Source organism: Argentina silus, assembly GCF_951799395.1.
Source record: "Argentina silus genome assembly, chromosome: 1".
NCBI lineage: Eukaryota > Metazoa > Chordata > Actinopteri > Argentiniformes > Argentinidae > Argentina > Argentina silus.
In genome coordinates this window covers 558,381-577,958 of record NC_139655.1, presented here as the reverse complement: position 1 = coordinate 577,958, position 19,578 = coordinate 558,381, and the positions used below count along the sequence as shown (strand labels likewise).

At 43.5% G+C, this 19,578-nt stretch overlaps 2 protein-coding genes across 2 annotated transcripts; one reads left to right on the top strand and one right to left on the bottom strand.

The window, feature by feature from the left end:
• The first annotated feature begins 1,249 nt into the window (after window positions 1-1,249).
• Window positions 1,250-9,449, top strand: LOC310803552 (uncharacterized protein). The gene is made up of 3 exons (XM_083668380.1): window positions 1,250-1,388; window positions 5,098-5,575; window positions 6,944-9,449. Exons 2-3 carry the CDS (start codon window positions 5,125-5,127, stop codon window positions 8,443-8,445), a joined length of 1,953 nt encoding a protein of 650 aa, XP_083524506.1. The 5' UTR covers window positions 1,250-1,388; window positions 5,098-5,124; the 3' UTR covers window positions 8,446-9,449.
• Window positions 9,450-12,317: 2,868 nt separating this feature from the next.
• Window positions 12,318-13,453, bottom strand: LOC310811592 (uncharacterized protein; the record flags this gene model as incomplete). The annotated part of the gene is made up of 1 exon (XM_083679796.1): window positions 12,318-13,453. Exon 1 carries the CDS (start codon window positions 13,431-13,433, stop codon window positions 12,318-12,320), a length of 1,116 nt encoding a protein of 371 aa, XP_083535922.1. The 5' UTR covers window positions 13,434-13,453.
• Between the last annotated feature and the right edge of the window lie 6,125 nt (window positions 13,454-19,578).

The following is a 19,578-nucleotide window of genomic DNA, read 5'->3' as shown; positions in this document are numbered from 1 at the left end:
TTGAAAAAGTATCACATCAGGTTCAGTGATGACTACTGTGCGCCAGTGTTTGGTCTTGGAATATGTAGTTTTATACAAAAATAATATCCGTGGTTGCTTTCCTGTAAGGTTGATATGTGGGGGAAGATTCGAACAGTCAAATCTTTGTATTTAAGTGAAATAATTTATGGTACAAAGCCTCGATGGAGCATCTGATGGAGGACCTCTTTGGTGAAGGATGTGATTGTTTCTCCTGATATATTGTGGGTTTATATGATGTATTGGTTTCTATATTTAACTGTGTTGTATTTTTTATGTGTTGTTTTGTAATTGTATAGATATTGTGGACAGGGTGCACCTGCAAATGAGGCCTTGGTCTCAGTGTGTTTTCCCTTGTATAAATAAAGGTTAAATACATAAAATAAACATTAAAACATATTTTAACCAACAGACATAGCTAATATTCAGTAAATAATGACTCAGAATTTTACAGTAACGTTGACATACTTTTTTTTGTTTGGAATACATCAGTGTGACCCAACTAAACAGCGTCTCCTCCATACATTTTGACTTCCGGTACAAACGCGTCATACCAGGGGGTGGAGAATTCGGCAATGCCCCGCCCACCCTCAGTGTAGTAAAATGGTCTCCAGTCCTCCGATCTCCGTCTGACGGCCTCCCCTCCTCCCAAGTCCTCTCTCGTCCTGACGGCCTCCCCTCCTCCCAAGTCCGATCTCCGTTTGACGGCCTCCCCTCCTCCCAAGTCCGATCTCCGTCTGACGGCCTCCCCTCCTCCCAAGTCCGATCTCCGTTTGACGGCCTCCCCTCCTCCCAAGTCCGATCTCCGTCTGACGGCCTCCCCTCCTCCCAAGTCCGATCTCCGTTTGACGGCCTCCCCTCCTCCCAAGTCCGATCTCCGTCTGACGGCCTCCCCTCCTCCCAAGTCCGATCTCCGTTTGACGGCCTCCCCTCCTCCCAAGTCCTCTCTCGTCCTGACGCCCCCCCCCCCTCCTCCCAAGTCCTCTCGTCCTGACGCCCCCCCCCCCTCCTCCCAAGTCCTCTCGTCCTGACGCCCCCCCCCCTCCTCCCAAGTCCTCTCGTCCTGACGCCCCCCCCCCTCCTCCCAAGTCCTCTCGTCCTGACGCCCCCCCTCCTCCTCAACGGTCCTTTGAATGTGGACCAGACGCCCTTCGTCTCTCTGTCCCGCTGCTCCTCCTCCACCTCCGGACCGACGCATTATCTCGGAGCATTCTGCTTCGGAAAAACGACACCTCGATATAAGTCGCATCACTAGAATGAAGGCGTGACAGGATTTATTTGGACCAGGATTATTATTATATGTTCACTTATTACACAGAGACTGGGACAGCGACGCTAGCTTCAACAACGACGGAGGCGCCGACCTGACGGTAGGAGTTGGAGTGATTGATGGAGGAAGTCGAGCGATAGCGAGATACAATGATCACTACAGAGCTGCGACCGTTCATAGATGGTGCTCCGTTAGTGACTACAAGCTAATACGTAATTATTCATTACAAACAAATGCAGTTAGTTATTCATAGCTGGCTACAATGGTGGTTTTCGTAACAACTAGTGGACCTGGGGTGGAGACCGAACAAGTGGGCACACATGGACGACTCCGTGTAAGATCGATGAATGGCCAACAGTTTTCTCTGTGTGACTACATATCTGCGACAAAGTCAACACGAATACAATTTGCGTTCAAAAATGTTTAGTTAAGTGTTTATTACATTATTCATTTACTGTCATCGCGATTATCCTCTGGTGTTTAGGCTATGATAAGCGTCATGGTCAGATTTAATCAAACCACAAACAGACTGTTCAATTTCAGAACTCTGTCATGAAGTTTTTAAGTCATATATATTGTGAGAAACTCTTATTATGAAACAACGAGTCCAAACAGAAGTATTATATCCTTGTCTGCAGGTGAGGTGTTCCCTACAATGATTGATTCTCTGAGAATAGCTGGTGGAAGCTTGTGTTGCCTGTTGCATGGTGTTTAGCTTGACTCTGAACGCCTGTATTTGATTCACACTCCACTGTGTCCCAGATGGAGGCAGTGTGTCCACTGTGTCCCAGATGGAGGCAGTGTGTCCACTGTGTCCCAGATGGAGGCAGTGTGTCCACTGTGTCCCAGATGGAGGCAGTGTGTCCACTGTGTCCCAGATGGAGGCAGTGTGTCCACTGTGTCCCAGATGGAGGCAGATGATCGTTCATTTAGATTGGTCGAGAAATAAGTACTCCCTTCTGAAAATAAACACACATTTCAATCGAGGAAATAGTCAACCACAATAAATCTATTTCTTGTTTATTTGTCAAGGACCATGCATAACTGGCATAGATACACATCTTATTTCCCTCAGCGAGAGTCGCTGGGCAGAAAAATACATGATCACAAAAAACATTCACACCTCTGCACAGCGGAATTAGGAATAGCCTAGAACATAATTTAAGAGGTTAAGTCACAGCTCATGTTTCAGAAGTAATCAGGGGGACATAATGTGGATTTTTAAAGTTGAAGTTATTTAAGCTTTATTTACACAAGGAGACCTGACTGTGACCCAATGACACCAGAGTCCAGTTCTACGGTGTCCTGTAGGTCCTTCCAGGACCGAGGGGCACAGTAGCTAAAAGCGGTTTCCCCAGTTCTGTAGAAATCTGAGGGACATTAAAAAGTGGCAAGTTCTGAGAGCTGTCGAAGCTACGAGCCCTCCAGGAGCAAGACGTATCCTAACAGTTGTTCTGTGTTATCATTTACATTTATGGCATTTAGCAGACGCCTTTATCCAAAGCGACTTACAACAAATACATTTGTTTAAGTGAGTGAATCATCCATCCATCAGTCATCATAAGATAAAGTAATCAGTGCTCAGACCAGGGGCCATAGGCAGTCACAATGCTAGAAGAAGTTTTTGTTTTTATTTTTTTTATTATTAACAGGAGAGAAACTTGTAGTGGGGGTGAAGAGGTCTTTAGGAGGGACCGTCTAAGTCTTACTGGCCTGGACAAGGCTGCTCAACCCTATACGGGGAATGATGGAACTTCTAAACAGGACTTTACTTTAGGATAAATAACAGTGTTATTTATCGTTATCCTTGTTCCGTATATATATATATCCTTTATTTTCATTACTCTTTTTCAATAACAACTCCTTATTTTACTTGTACCTTTGTTCCATTTCTACTTTAGGTTTCAGAACCGTACAGACATCAAATTCATGTATCGTATATCCTTTTATATATTAACTATTACTTATACTTTTTGTCTTATATTATTATACTTATTTATAGATGCAACCAAACCTATTTTCAACTCTCAGAGTAAATATAACTCAACTCTCCAGTATGATCAGGTTAAACTATTACTTGGCTATTCCTTGTTAAGATAAAGCCCAAGTCTCAAATTCAATATCTTCATTATCCGTTACTCAACTATTGCATGTCTTATCCCATTCCATTAAGGCCCTCTTAATGAATCTCTTAATGAATCTCTTAATGAATCTCTTAATGAATCTAACACCTTTCTTACAATGCACAGTACCTACGTTTCCTAGAATAGAAACTCTCTCTCTATACTTGATCAGGTGTCCCAGCTGCCTCACCGTTTTAATAGGTGTAATCAAGCTTCCATGATGAATATCTATTCCTGACCTTCTCTCTGCCTGATGCAACCTATAATGAAAAGCACAGATTAAATGACAAGACAAAGTTTGGTCTTACCTTCCTACTAAACAATCTTGTCGTCGTCCGTCCGTCCGTCCGTCCCCTCAGGTAGATCAACTATTGCACACTATCAATAAGATGTCTTTTAAGAGATTTCTTCTAGTTATTTACTTTAAACTTTAAAGTATATAAAAAATCAAATAAATGATTTATAAATTATAGCAATTTAGCACAGAGTTGTAACAGAGCTCAGATAATTTGAATTTATATACTAATTCTCAGGGACTTTCCAGTCTTGCCCACTAATTTGATTGGTCCATCTCATCTTTCTAGAACATGACCATTCAGTCAGTGGTTTTTCACTTCATGCATTATCGCTGTGACTCGGCAGAATGCAGCTGCTCTTCATCATGGTGTTACATCATATTTTGCTATTTTGTAAATTTCTTGTCAATATTTGCTGTTTGTTTTTTATGTCCATGCACCAACCTCACCAAGTCCATTTCCTGTGGTGTGCAAATATACTCAAATCAAAGAGTTCTGATTCTGAAACTATAACCTTACTATAACCTCACTTGAACCCGAACGGTGTGACACTCTTCTTATCCTATTGTATTCATCACAAGCCTTTTCAATTAAACAGCAAATTTGAGTTTGTAATAGTTATAATCCATTAATTCAGTTCAAATTAATTAATTCATCTTCCTCTTCACTCCTGTGTGTGTGTGTGTGTGTGTGTGTGTGTGTGTGTGTGTGTGTGTGTGTGTGTGTGTGTGTGTGTGTGTGTGTGTGCGTGTGCGTCAAAGCTCACTTCTCGTTCCTCAAAACAGTTTATAGTACCTGGCGGGGGGGGGGGGGGGGGGTCTGGTGTTTATAGTACCTGGCGGGGGGTGTCTGGTGTTTGTGCTGGACAGGCTGGAGGAGCAGTGAACAGACACACACACACACGTACAGAATGACATTCAAAACCATAAATCATGCATTTCTGTGGGGGGCCATTTTTTGGGGAGGGAGTCATTTTGTTACCGTGTGACTGAGATGGCGGTGATGTCATACGACAGCAAACATGCCACTCTCTCTGCAGGCGTGTTTCAGGTGTGTTTCAGGCGTGTTTCAGGTGTGTTTCAACCCTAATTTGGAGCTTTGGGGAAACGTGGTTACATAAAACACCCAGGGAGATTTGATGGGTGTTGCGTACCCACAGCTGTGAGAAGTAGGCCTTGTGCATAGAGTTGTGTGGTTTGTTAAACTTTGCTATCAGGGGTTTTTGTTTGGCATTCATATAAAAGTAAAAATTCGAGTCCCAACCATCATTCTGATACCGTGGTATCGCCCATTTGCAGGACATGTCCCATCAGTCTAGATGGGATTGCAGTGAACTGTTTGGCTGTAATTTACAATTGACCCTATACTGTTGTGCCTCCTTTGTTTCTAGCTGCAGGTCCTCCCCAGAGCAGCAACCATGTATGAACCAGAGTCCACAGAGTCTGACTGTGGTTCTCCAGCCCTGAAAAACACACAGTGGGGTCCAGAGATGGTGGCAGTGAAGCTGGAGGAAGACGATGTAGAGGAGAATGATGTGATGGTGGACGAAAAAGAAGTGAAGGTGAATGCAATCATTTTGAAAGAAGAAGACAGAGGAGTAGAAATTAAGGAGAATGGTGTGATAGTGAAAGAAGAGGATGGAGGAGAAGATGTAATGCAGAAGGGTGTGATAGTGAAAGAAGAGGATGGAGGAGAAGATATGATGGTGAAAGAAGAGGATGGAGGAGAAGATGTGATGGTGAAAGAAGAAGAAGTGGAGGAGAATGGAGTTAATGTGAAAGAAGAGGATGGAGGAGAAGAAATTAAGGAGGAGGGAGTGATGGTGAAAGAAGAGGTCGGAGTAGAAGTGGAGATTGAAGAGACGGATGGTAAGTCTTTGTTGTATAGTGGTGAGTGTCATTGCACTGCTGTATAACAGTGCTACCAGTGCACTGTAAGTCAGTCAGTACCTGCATAGTCTGACAGTCCTGGTCTCTCCCCTTGTGTGGGATTGATCTATCAGGCCTAGTTCCCCAGACCCAGGTTAAACCAAGTCCTGGACTATAGACCATATTTAATGAAGAATCTACACTGCCAATGTTTACTGGTCCAGGAGTAGGATTAATCTGTGTCTGGGAAACTTCTCCTCAGTCTTCATTCATAGCACTCTGCAGGCCTCAGAGATGTGCTGGTTCTCCTGGCATCACTAAACCTAAGGAAGCACTTGTTGGACCCATATTCCTCATACACTTTTTTTTTTATCACTAAATAGTTTGCCAACAGCGGACGGACGCTGAGAGATGCAGGGTTCTCCCCAGGATGTTTGGAACAGCGTGGCGCTGGATTACATCATCAAAACCCGACTCACGTTTATTCATGTCAAGATGCGTTAAATATACCTCTAAAACGCTGAATTCACTGAGGAACATCATAATGCTTTCACTCTCACTTTAGTTTTTAACAGCAATGTCGTTGGCGATCAAAGAGAGTAACTATCATGACTAAAGCTAAAGTTTAATCTGCCTTGACATGTTTACATGGTGGCGCCACCAAGGTCACAGCGTGGCACAGCGCCGGTCTCCCGTTCTCTGGGGAGAACCCTGGATATGGGTTCTCGAAAATGAAGATATAAAATGTTATCTTTACCGAGAGCCACCAACTTGGTCTTCACCATGCAAAGAAGCAAAGCCCCCATCCCACCTCCAATGCCCTCCATAAGTATTGGAAAGAGGAAGCATTTTGTCTTCTTTTAGCTCTATACTCCAACAGTTTGGATTTTAATTACTGTGAGGTTAAAGTAGAGTTTCTCAGCTTCATTTCAATGTTGTCTTTTTCAACATTTAGAAATGACCACCTTTTTTATACATAACCTATGACATCATAATCTAAAGTTTCGGCAAGACTAGAGTAGCAACCCAAATTCAACCTGGGGGTCTCCAAACTCTGTAGAACGGTTTCATTAACCTGTCACAAAACACAATGTTTTTACCATTTGCATCAGCTATCTTCCATTATCCATAATAGTTACATAGGACAATAAAACTAGTATGCTAGGTTTATATTATTCTCTCCTTCCAATATTACCATGGATTGAAGAAGGTGATTGTTGCACATTGGGAACATTGGCATTCTTTTGATGTTTTAGGGAATATAGCCTATGGAATTTAGTAGGTTAATGTGAGAACTTACAATTATACTGTTTAGCAGAAGATTGGAGCCCAGTGTTTCTAACCCTGTTTGTGTTCCTATACTTACAGGAGAGAGCTCCTACCCAGGTTCAGACAGCGAGCCCAGCTCCACCACATCAGGAAACCATAAACAACACAGACAGAGGAGGTCAAGACGGAAGAATCACCACTGCATGGACTGCTTCAGTAGTTTCTATGAGCCCGAGGATTTGAGAAGTCACATTTGCAGGCCCCGTCCCTGTTTAGATTGCAGTGAGAGTTTTATTTGTCCAACTCACCTTAAACTACACCCACAGACTCACATAGGAGAGAAGAATCACCCTTGCCCTCAGTGTGGGAAGAGTTTTCATCACAAATACCACCTAAAGGCACATCAGCGCATTCACACAGGAGAGAAACCATACATCTGCTCCCAGTGTGGGAAGAGTTTCAATCGTGCAGGAACCCTAAAGGCACATCAGAGAATACACACAGGAGATAAACCATACATCTGCTCCCAGTGTGAGAAGAGTTTCAATCAGGCAGGAGACCTGAAGAAGCATCAGAGAATACATACAGGAGAGAAACCATACACTTGCTCCCAGTGTGGGAAGAGTTTCAATCAGGTAGGACACCTAACTATACACAAGAGAATACACACAGGAGAGAAACCATACACCTGCGCCCAGTGTGGGAAGAGTTTCAATCAGGCAGGAGACCTGAAGAAGCATCAGAAAGTACACACAGGAGAGAAACAGAAACCATACACCACAAGTTTTATTTGTCCAACTCACCTTGAATCACACCCACAGACTCATATAGGTGAGAAGACTTACCCTTGCCCTCAGTGTGGGAAGAGTTTTCATCACAAATACCACCTAAAGGCACATCAGCGCATTCACACAGGAGAGAAACCATACCACTGCTCCCAGTGTGGTAAGGGTTTCAATGATGCAGGTAACGTAATGAAACATCAGAGAATACACACAGGAGAGAAACCTTACCACTGCTCCGAGTGTGGGGAGAGTTTCCATTGGGCGGCATCCCTAAAGAAGCATCAGATTTTACACACAGGAGAGAAACCATACCACTGCTCCCTGTGTGAGAAAAGTTTCACTGAGGCAGGAACTCTAAAGACACATCAGAGAATACACTCAGAAGAGAGACCATACCAATGCTCCCAATGTGGGAAGAGTTTCAAACAGGCAGGAAATCTAAAGATGCATCAGAAAAGACACACAGGAGAGAAATCATACCACTGCTCCCAGTGTGGGAAGAGTTTCCATCATGTAGGAGCCTTAAAGATGCATGAGAGAGTACACACAGGAGAGAGACCATACCAATGTGCCCAGTGTGGGAAGAGTTTCAGTGACGCAGGAAACCTAAAGAGACATCAGAGAATACACACAGGAGAGAGACCATACCAATGTGCCCAGTGTGGGAAAAGTTTCAATCAGGTAGGATCCCTAGAGACACATCAGAGAGTACACACAGGAGAGAGACCGTACCAATGCTCCCAGTGTGGGAAGAGTTTCAGTGACGCAGGAAACCTCACAAAACATCAGAGAATACACAGAGGAGATAGTTCTTAATAAATGGGCCTCTTAAAGAAGCCTTCATATAAGTCACACAGCAGGAGAGAGGCCATACCAATGCTCCCGGTGTGGGAAGAGTTTCGCCAGGTCAATGGGTCTCACACTTTGGCAACCAGAGAGCCACATTGCAAATGATCATTGACCAAAAGAGTCACACGGTCGCTATGCCCACCAACACACACCGATCTAAATGTTTGAAATCATATGAAATATAGGCCTACATTTACCAGTCAGTTTAAAATGTATTATAAAGCAATGATAGTAGTAATAATAATAATAATAATAATAGATAATAATAATAAAAATGTGGTCAGGTGTGTCTTTGATGATGGTTTGGACATATGATTTTAGTGTGGGAAACTGAACCTCGATGTCCTGCTGAGAATGTTGGTCATTGGCCCTCGGTCACCCAGTGCTGTCAGGATGACATGGTCATGCCTGTTGGACTTCCTGTTTTGAACTAAACCATTGATGAACTCTCTCTTTTCTCAGCAATGGTTCGATTATGACATCTGAATGTTTTGTAGAAGTGTCTGGTCACATTTTGGTCTAATTTTTATGTGGATTGTATTTGTATTTGTATGTTATATTAATTATTGTGTAATGTATCTTTTAGTGTTTTGCGATGTATCTTTGATAATGTTCCCCTGGTCAAAAGCCAAAAAGCTCATCAGTTTATTATGCTGGTCATTTAGAATGCAAATAGAATCCCCCAATTCTCTGGACTCAACGGATCTCTCCTGTTCGCCTCGGTTTACAATGTTTGTGACTGTTTACTGTTGTCTAGTTTGTTATTTGATAATGGTCTTTGTGTTTCTCTGTAGAATTCCACTGGTCTTGTGATGGTAATTTTATGTTTTACTTTAGTTCAAGGAGTCTGTTTAACCGATCCCTACATGAAGTTGGCTCGGACAGTCTCATTCTTCAATTGTTGAACTTTGCCTCCAACGGTTTCTCACAGGATGTTTCTAGTTTGTGTATTTACACTTGAAGTAAGCCATATGCCTATATTATTGTTTGTGTAAATAAATCTACAAACTTTGATACAACACTGTCCTCATTCTTCCTGTTATGCCACCATGTTAAACATAGCATGACCATTCATGATCAACGGTTCAGCCGAGGAAAGACTAGTTGTTGTAAACTTAAGTGTCTTCGGACATCAAGTATTTGCACTAGTGCGGTACAGAACCTTGTCATTTCTGCAATATGCCCAGAGAGATATGCCCAGAGACGTACATAAAGCCTGACAGGAAATCTCCCTTCCTCAGGAGATCTCTTCTCAGTATGCTTTCCTACAGCAGTTAACCTGATGCTTTCAGATCCAGTTCAGCCCTAGATGCCACAGTAGTGTCTGGATCTCAGGGTTAGGGTCATGGTCAGGGTTATGGTTTTTATATATATATGTGTGTAATCCCGTGGATATTCTATGAAACAAATGGTGGTGACGTTACCAACAATTTCTCTCCCCGGCGCCTTTCAATGATTTTCATTCTGGGTCAACATTACCGTCTCTGGTGTTCTTCTCTGCGATCTTCTCTGTCCTCAGTCTGGACGTCATTCCGTGGATATCCATTATAGAAGGCGCAGGGTGATGACGTTTCCACTTCGCTCAGGTTTGGTCAGCATCACCGCCTTCGCTCTTCTTCTTCTCTGCGATCTCACGACTACATCATGATAGTCTGATTGAATGAAGCCATGACACATTTATTTGGACCAGGATTATTATTATATGTTCACTTATTACACAGAGACTGGGACAGCGACGCTAGCTTCAACAACCACGGAGGCGCCGACCTGACGGTAGGAGTTGGAGTGATTGATGGAGGAAGTCGAGCGATAGCGAGATACAATGATCACTACAGAGCTGCGACCGTTCATAGATGGTGCTCCGTTAGTGACTACAAGCTAATACGTAATTATTCAGTCAAATTCAGTCAGTAATCCATAGATGATTGCATTTGCAGGACATCTCAGTCAGTCTAGATGGGATTTCAGTGAACTGTTTGTCTGTAATTCATGATTGACCCTGCACTGTTTGTGCCTCCTTTGTTTCTAGCTGTGGATCCTCCCCAGAGCAGCAACCATGTATGAACCACGGAGTCCCCTGGACTCTACAAAATTGGTCTATAACCAAGTGACCAAAAATAATCCCTGAATGGAAAATAACCTCTCACATTCATAATTGTATTCGCAACAATGAATTCAAGTGATGCATCAAAGACAGTGGCTGGAAATGTGTTTATTTGGTTTTACTACAAAACATTAAGTTTAGTGCAAATCCAGCACATGCAATGCAGTTTCTGCACCATCTCTCGTGTGAAGAATAGTGGTAGACCATCATGTTATGGGTATGATTGTCCATGGCAGGGATGAGGGAGTTTGTGAGGATCAAGAGAAAATTATGAAATTTGCTGAGTTGGTAGTGAAAGCCTAATCCACACAGTGTATAATTGATTCCTATGTAAACCAGAAACTATAAAAACAAAATATATTCATTCCGAAATCACATGAACTACAGTGCTCAAAAAAATTAAGGGAACACTTAATCATCACAGTGTAACACCAAGTTAGTTAAACTTCAGGGATATCAATCTGCCCATTTAGGAAGCACAAGTGATTATAAATCAATTTCACCTGCTTTGGTGCAAATGAAAGTGACAATAGGCGCACTGGAGAGGCAAAAGCAAGACAACCCCCAAAAAGGTAATGGTTTTGCATGTGGTGGCCACAGACAATTGCTCTCTCCTTATCCTTCCTGACTGATTCTTCTCTAGTTTTGTGTTCTGCTAGTGTCCTTGTCACTACTGGTAGCATGAGGCGGTACCTGCAGCCCACTCAGGTTGCACAGGTAGTCCAGCTTCTCCAGGACGGCACATCCATACGTGCGGTCGCAAGAAGGTTTGCTGTGTCTCCCAGCACAGTCTCAAGAGCATGGAGGAGATACCAGGAGACCGGCCGTTACACGAGGAGAGCTGGACAGGGTCGTAGAAGGTCATCAACACAACAGCAGGACTGGTATCTGCTCCTTTGTGCGAGAAGGAACAGGAGGAACACTGCCAGAGCCCTACAAAATGACCTCCAGCAAGCTACTGGTGTGCATGTGTCTGACCAAACTGTCAGAAACAGACTCCATGAGGGTGGCATGAGGGCCCGACGTCCTCTAGTGGGACCTGTGCTCACTGCCCAGCTCTGTGCAGCTCGTTTGGCATTCACGAGAGAACACCAGAATTGGCTGGTCCGCCATTGGCGTCCTGTTCTCTTCACAGATGAGAGCAGGTTCACACTGAGCACATGTGACAGGCGTGAAAGAGTCTGGAGACGCCGTGGTGAACGTAATGCTGCCTGTAACATCATCCAGCATGACCGGTTTGGCGGTGGGTCAGTGATGGTCTGGGGAGGCATATCCTTGGAGGGTTGCACAGACCTCCATGTCATAGCCAACGGTACCCTGACTGCTGTTTGGTACCGGGATGAGATCCTCAGACCCATTGTCAGAACTTACGCTGGTGCAGTGGGCCCTGGGTTCCTCCTAGTGCAGGACAATGCCTGGCCTCATGTGGCCAGAGTGTGTAGGCAGTTCCTGGATGAAGAAGGCATTGATACCATTGAATGGCACTCTCATTCCCCTGACCTAAATCCAATTGAGCACCTATGGGACGTTATGTATCGGTGCATCCGACGCCACCAAGTACCGCCACAGACTGTCCAGGAGCTCACTGATGCCCTGATCAAGGTCTGGGAGGAGATCCCACAGGACACCATCCGCCGACTCATCAGGAGCATGCCCAGACGTTGACGGGAGTGCATACAGGCACGCAGGTGCCATACACACTACTGAATCACATCATGAGTTGCCGTGATAAAATTCACACAAGTTGGATCAGCCTGTGATTTGAATTTTTTACTTTGATTTTCGGTGTGTTCTCTCCCGTGTGAATTCTCTGATGTGTCTTAAGAGCCCCTGCTTCATTAAAACTTTTCCCACACTGGGAGCAATGGTACGGCCTCTCTCCTGTGTGTATTCTTAGGTGTGTCTTTAGTGCCCCTGCCTGATTGAAACTCTTCCCACACTGGGAGCAGTTGTATGGTTTCTCTCCTGTGTGTATTCTTAGGTGTGTCCTTAGGTTTTGTGCTTGAACAAAACTCTTCCCACACTGGGAGCAGTGGTATGGTTTCTCTCCTGTGTGTATTCTTATGTGTGTCTTTAATGCCCCTGCCTGATTGAAAGTCTTCCCACACTGGGAGCAGTGGTATGGTTTCTCTCCGGTGTGTATTCTCTGATGGCTCTTTATGTCTCCATTGAAACTCTTTCCACACTGGGAGCAGTGGTGTTGTTTCTCTCCTGTGTGTATTCTCTGATGGTTCTTTAGGGCTCCTGCCTTACTGAAACTCTTCCCACACTGGGAGCAGTTGTATGGTTTCTCTCCTGTGTGTATTCTCTGATGTGTCTTAAGAGCCCCTGCTTCATTAAAACTTTTCCCACACTGGGAGCAATGGAACGGCCTCTCTCCTGTGTGTATTCTCTGATGTGTCTTAAGAGCCCCTGCTTCATTAAAACTTTTCCCACACTGGGAGCAATGGAACGGCCTCTCTCCTGTGTGTATTCTCAGGTGTGTCTTTAGTGCCCCTGCCTGATTGAAACTCTTCCCACACTGGGAGCAGTTGTATGGTTTCTCTCCTGTGTGTCTTTTCTGATGCTTTGTTAGGTTTCCTGCATCATTAAATTTCTTCCCACATTGGGAGCAGGTGTATGGTTTCTCTGCTGTGTGAATTATCTGATGTCTCTTTAGGGTTTCAACACGGCCGAAACTCATCCCACACTGGGAACAGTGGTATGGTTTCTCTCCTGTGTGTATTCTCTGGTGTATAGTAAGTTGTCCTGACCGATTGAAACTCTTCCCACATTGTGAGCAGATGTATGGTTTCTCTGCTGTGTGTATTATCTGATGTCTCTTTAAGTTTTCTACACGACCAAAACTCATCCCACACTGGGAACAGTGGTATGGTTTCTCTCCTGTGTGTATTGTCTGATGCTTCTTGAGGTCTCCTGCCAGATTGAAACTCTTCCCACACTGGGAGCAGTGGTGTGGCCTCTCTCCTGTGTGAATGAGCTGATGTGCCTTTAGGTGGGATTTGTAATGAAAACTCTTCCCACACTGAGGGCAAGGATGAAATTTAAGGTCAGTTGGACAAATGAAACTCTCACTACAATCTAAACAGGGATGGGGCCTGCAGGTGTGACTTCTCAAATCCTCTGGCTCGTAGAAACTACTGAAGCAGTCCATGCAGTGGTGTTTTTTCTGTCTTGAGCTCCTCGGTTTGTGTTGTTTATGGTTTCCTGATGTGGTGGAGCTGGGCTCGTTGTCTGAGTCTGGGTGGGACCTCTCGCCTGTAAGAATAGGAACATATACAGGGTTACAAACATCATGAGAGCAACAACAGGCACAACTTTCATGTTTCTCACAAAACAGTGAGTAATGTTGCCAAAAATAATCTTAATATTTTAAATAGATGGAGGATAATCCAATGGGAGTTTTGAGTACTGCAGCAAGAGCTTGCATGCCACAAAACATTTGACGGTGTCTGCCTGGTTTCGCAAACACATTGTTAAAGAAAAGGTAATAAAGATAACATTCTATATCAGTAATTTTCATTGCACTTCTTCTGGGCCAACAATCTGTTCTGCTGTCATTCTTCCTACAACGAGTGCACCTTGAGTCTCTCAGCGGCCGCGTTGACACTTCACAGGAGGACATTGGCTCCAGTCTGAGTTTCATGTCGGTAAGCGCTGTAACTAAATATCTCTGACCTTAGTTTGTGGAGGAATAAATGGTTAAATATAGGCCTATTCAGACTCTTAGAGCATGCAGTCATAACGATGTGAGCAGAGTTGTGTTTTATCCAACTCCTCGTATGTGTGGTGGATCCAGGAACAACTGTAGGATTATGCGTGTCTCCAACAACCGTTACCATCCCGGGGGGGTGAGCGGGCTCTGGCGGGTTTGGGTTGTCTGGGGCCTCTGCTGTGGGCCCTCCGAGTGGTTGGGACTTTGGGCCGGTCGGGGTTGCTGCTGCTATCCGTCCCCATGCAGGCATGTGGCATGGGCTGCACGGAGTGGGGCCGGTGGTGGTTGCCCTGGGCGATATCCGGGTCTGGCTGCAGTCATTGTCTGACCCGCTGGCGGACCGGCCAATGACACAGTGGACGCGGTGTAAGCGAGCGTTGGCCTTGTCCTTTAGATGTATTTTAAATGTGCCTTGATGAGCCGGGGGCCTTGGACCACCTGCTTTATGTTGATTCTCTCCTACTGTTTAATGTATCCGATTTTCAGTTTTCCTCTTTTTGCTGATGAGCCCCTCAAAACTAGACTCCAGTTCCTGAAATCTACTCCACCCATAACCGCTACACATTCTTCCTCCCAGGGAGTTTTTCCTTGCCACTGTGCCCTATATTTTTCTCCCCTCTAGGGACTTGGCTTGGCTTGGCTTGGCTTGGGCGGTCTATGGTTCGCTGTTACATCATATTGTTTGTATTGTATTTATTGTTTATAGTTTAGTCGGTGAAATCGTGGAGGGGACTATTATTTGGTCTGTGGGTGAATGATGGGTCTTGCCATAGAGACTTACAGTGCACTGGTCGCACTGTTATACAGCAGTGCAATGACACTCACCACTATACAACAAAGACTTACCATCCGTCTCTTCAATCTCCACTTCTACTCCGTCCTCTTGTTTCACCATCACTCCCTCCTCCTTAATTTCTTCTTCTCTGTCTTCTTCTTTCATCATCACTCCATTCTCCTCTACATCTTCTTCCTCCAGCTTCAATGCCACCATCTCTGGACCCCACTGTGTGCTCTTCAGGGCTGGAGAACCACAGCCAGATCCGGGGGACTCTGTGGACTCTGGTTCATACATGGTTACATGGGCTGAAGAGGACCTGCAGTTAGAAACAAAGGAGGCACAAACAGTATAGGGTCAATTATAAATTACACTCAAACAATTCACAGTAATCCCATCTAGACTGATGGGACATGTACTGCAAATACAATCATCTATGGATTACTGACTGCATTTGTTTGTAATGAATAATTACGTATTAGCTTGTAGTCACTAACAGAGCTCCACCTATGAACAGCCACAGCTCTGGACCGACCATTGTAGCTATCAAATGAAAAGTCACACCAGAAAATCAATACGCCGCCCATCGATTTCAGTGGCATTACAACCTTCTTTTATAGTAACTGGCTACTTGTAGAGGCACTTTTACTGTTTTGTATAAATAAAAGTACCATGAGCCCCGTTTCGTATTAAATGTGTCTGGCTAAACTAGTAGCTGTCCAATCTTCTATGCTAGCTTTCGTCCTCAATGCCAAACTTAATAAATACTGGACACTCAAACTAAGTTCCTTCTCATACAATCATGTAACTAATAGATTCCCTGGAAATGAACTTGAAAACAATGTATGGATTTATTGTTTTGTTGAACAGTCGTGACTGGTGTGAGGCTGACCGGTCGTCTGTCCCGTTGTAACCATGGTAACTTGTTTGACGAGGCTACTTGTTATCAGATCAGTTGGACGGAGCCGCTGTCTGTCTTCAGGCAACGGTCAACTTTATGCCATCAACTCAACTCAAGGTTCGTTGACAGTAACTTCCACAATAAACATTTATATCAGCGTTAGACATGTAACGCAATAAGCATTAATGTACACAGACAGTAGCAGTTTGTATTGCTCGTTTAAAAGCTGTTATTGTTACACTAGTTAGCTTAGCTCTATTAACGACAAACAGTACTTTAAGGTACAAATTGAGCTTCACAACTGGTTTGTAACACCGGACCTTCCCGTCGGCAGACCTGTTCGGGACCGAACCATCGTAGCGGGTAGGACAGCTTGCTGTGTCTCTATTTTGAACCTAGCTCAGGGTTAGCTAGCTAGCTCTCTACTTCATTCATCAATTATTCATCAACTCCTACCGTTAGTTCGGCGTTATTGAAGGTAGTGTCGCTGTCCCAGTCTCTGTAATAAGTGAATATATAGGATACTCCTGGTCCAAATAAAACGTATCAAGGCTTCATTCAATAATTCTATAATGTAGTGAGATCGCAGCAGACAAGAGAAGAGAAATGGTCAAAACAGACCCAGAGTGAAAACTCTCCGAAGCGCGCCAGGTGTTTACGTCATCACACCGCGCTTCATCGAATATCCGCCGGACGTTCAGACTAAGGACACGCCCACAGCGGTCTTCATCTGCCTCATGTTAATGAGAAGTAGTCTATTTTTGTCTACCTCTTGTGATTGCTTTTTTTTGTGTTTCAATAAACTTTCTAGAATGCCTGTAGTGTCGTTAATGAAATACGTTTCGGTAATTGTTGTCTAACAACTACAATATCATAAAACGACACTTGTCCTGCAACCACAAAATGCTAGGTGGCTAACCGTGACGTAGGATTCATTGGCAGTTTTGTGGTTGCAGGAGGTTTCTAGACGTGTCATCTATTGGGTCCCCATCCTTTTGTCATCCATCGATTTCTAGGCCACCATTACATTGTAAAGTAAAGTACCCCATTACTCCTCTGCACATTGTGAAGGCAGCACTCGTTTTCATGTTGGCACTCTGGTTGTCAAATCTTTCGTAATTCTCTGACTACCTCAACTACTCAGTGAAATTAAGCCTAGGCTTAAAACATACATGACCAAAGATCATTTCTCATTTCCACATCAGAATACACAGTAGGTTCATCAACTGATAGGAAAACATGTATCAACACATTTTATTTATTAACTGACAGCCTTAGTAATCAGTGAGGGCGCCTCCCTGTCTTCCTGAGGCAGGTGGTTGTCAACAAGGGTGAAACAGAAACGAACATAGCAAAGATAAATAAAACACAGATATAATAAGGAGTGTTTTTATTGCATGCTTTGTTTAATCATCGTCACACTTGTTTTCTGAATTGCACTCTGGCGTGTAGCACCTCACTGGCACCAACAAATACATATTCTACATCTAGAACTGAAATGTCTTTTATTGGAGGTATATCTTCAGATAAACAGTCTGCTCGTACACATAGCAGAGGTCTTGTCATTACTCTGGGTGATACACATGGGGCCCATAATCTGCAGGCATTATTGTCCAACCACTGTAGCAGAGCCATTGACACACAGCAAATAGGTAGAAACACTCAGATGCACATACTGTATCTACGGAAACACAGTGACATGTATAATAATAATAATAATAATAACAATAATAATAACAATAATAATAATAATAATAATAATAACATGACCAATCATTCTATTACTGTCATCATCAGTTATTGAACAACAGCCACTTGACAAAAGTGCTGATCTCATAGAATATCATTAATTGTATCAATAACGCGTCCGCGGCCAGTTACAGTATAAAGGTCCCTCAGGGTCCGAAGGCAGTATTGTTCCATACAAGGGAGACCCCTAGGATCGAGAGGTTCTATGGTAAATTTAAAGACAATATAAGGGTTTGTAATCCCACACCTAGGGAAGAGATCACAGGAAAACAGATGGTCCTAGAACATTTGGAGAAGGCAGTAAAGAGGGGTGAGGTCAGATTGAGGGGTTGCTAGAGGTGAAGAGAACAAAGGATCAAAGCGGGAGGAAACAGGATAGAATAATTAAAGTTAGTGTAATTAAGTAATAAACAAAGTTGAAAACAAACAAAACAAAAGGCTTTTGAAAACAGCCGGGGTGTCAGAAAGGCCTGATCAGACAAACTGACGCCAGCCAGGTGGGCGGCGCACACCTTGATGACGAAATGTAGATCTTGAATGTTATTGGTGTATGTAGACAGGAAACAGAAATACGTTGAATAGAAGGCGTTAACCTGTGTGAAGTCTATAAAGACAGGTGACTGAGGAGATAACGGGATCAGCTTTGCAAACCTGAACGGCTACATATTCTGCGGGAATAAAGTCTTTGAATGAATCAACAGCTCTGGTTAACGGTATTTTATTTCAAAGTATTATAACTTAAATTCTACGACAGTTCAACTGGTAAAGCCTTAAGCCTGGGTTACACAAAGAAACTTGGATTTTTTACCTGCCTGCAATAAAGAATTAAACAATTAGTAATTAATAAAATTAGTATTAATTAGTAATTCTTACTAAATAAAGAAATGCAATATCCAATCGTTGTACAGATGAAAGTCACATGACTCTTAATCGAACATATCTGTGTTCTCTGAGCTCCATCTAGCTCCATTAAGACTTAAAAATAAAAGCAGGAGTTAAAACATGAATGGAAAGTGATGGGATCACAATATTTTCTCTTAATTTTGCTGAAATAAGGACAAATTACCCAACAGAAAGTATATACAATTTTGAAATGTACTTATTGGTGCAATTACATTTTACATATGCCTATTATATTATTTGTATAAACTGGATTGTACAGACACATTAATCTTTGGTATCACTCTCCTTGGCAACACTTTGAGAAAATGGATCAGATGAGTTTGAGTCAAAAGCAAATGTTGGTAAAAGCTATTTACTCTGGCCTCAAAGTGCCCTATATGCACTGTGTAGGACTCAGGTAATGGACTGTGCTGTGTAGGACACAGGTAATGGACTGTACTGTGTAGAACACAGGTAATGGACTGTGCTGTGTAGGACTCAGGTAATGGACTGTACTGTGTAGAACACAGGTAATGGACTGTACTGTGTAGGACACAGGTAATGGACTGTGCTGTGTAGAACACAGGTAATGGACTGTACTGTGTAGGACTCAGGTAATGGACTGTGCTGTGTAGGACTCAGGTAATGGACTGTACTGTGTAGGACACAGGTAATGGACTGTACTGTGTAGGACACAGGTAATGGACTGTACTGTGTAGAACACAGGTAATGGACTGTGCTGTGTAGGACTCAGGTAATGGACTGTGCTGTGTAGAACACAGGTAATGGACTGTGCTGTGTAGAACACAGGTAATGGACTGTACTGTGTAGGACTCAGGTAATGGACTGTACTGTGTAGGACACAGGTAATGGACTGTACTGTGTAGGACACAGGTAATGGACTGTACTGTGTAGGACTCAGGTAATGGACTGTACTGTGTAGAACACAGGTAATGGACTGTACTGTGTAGGAC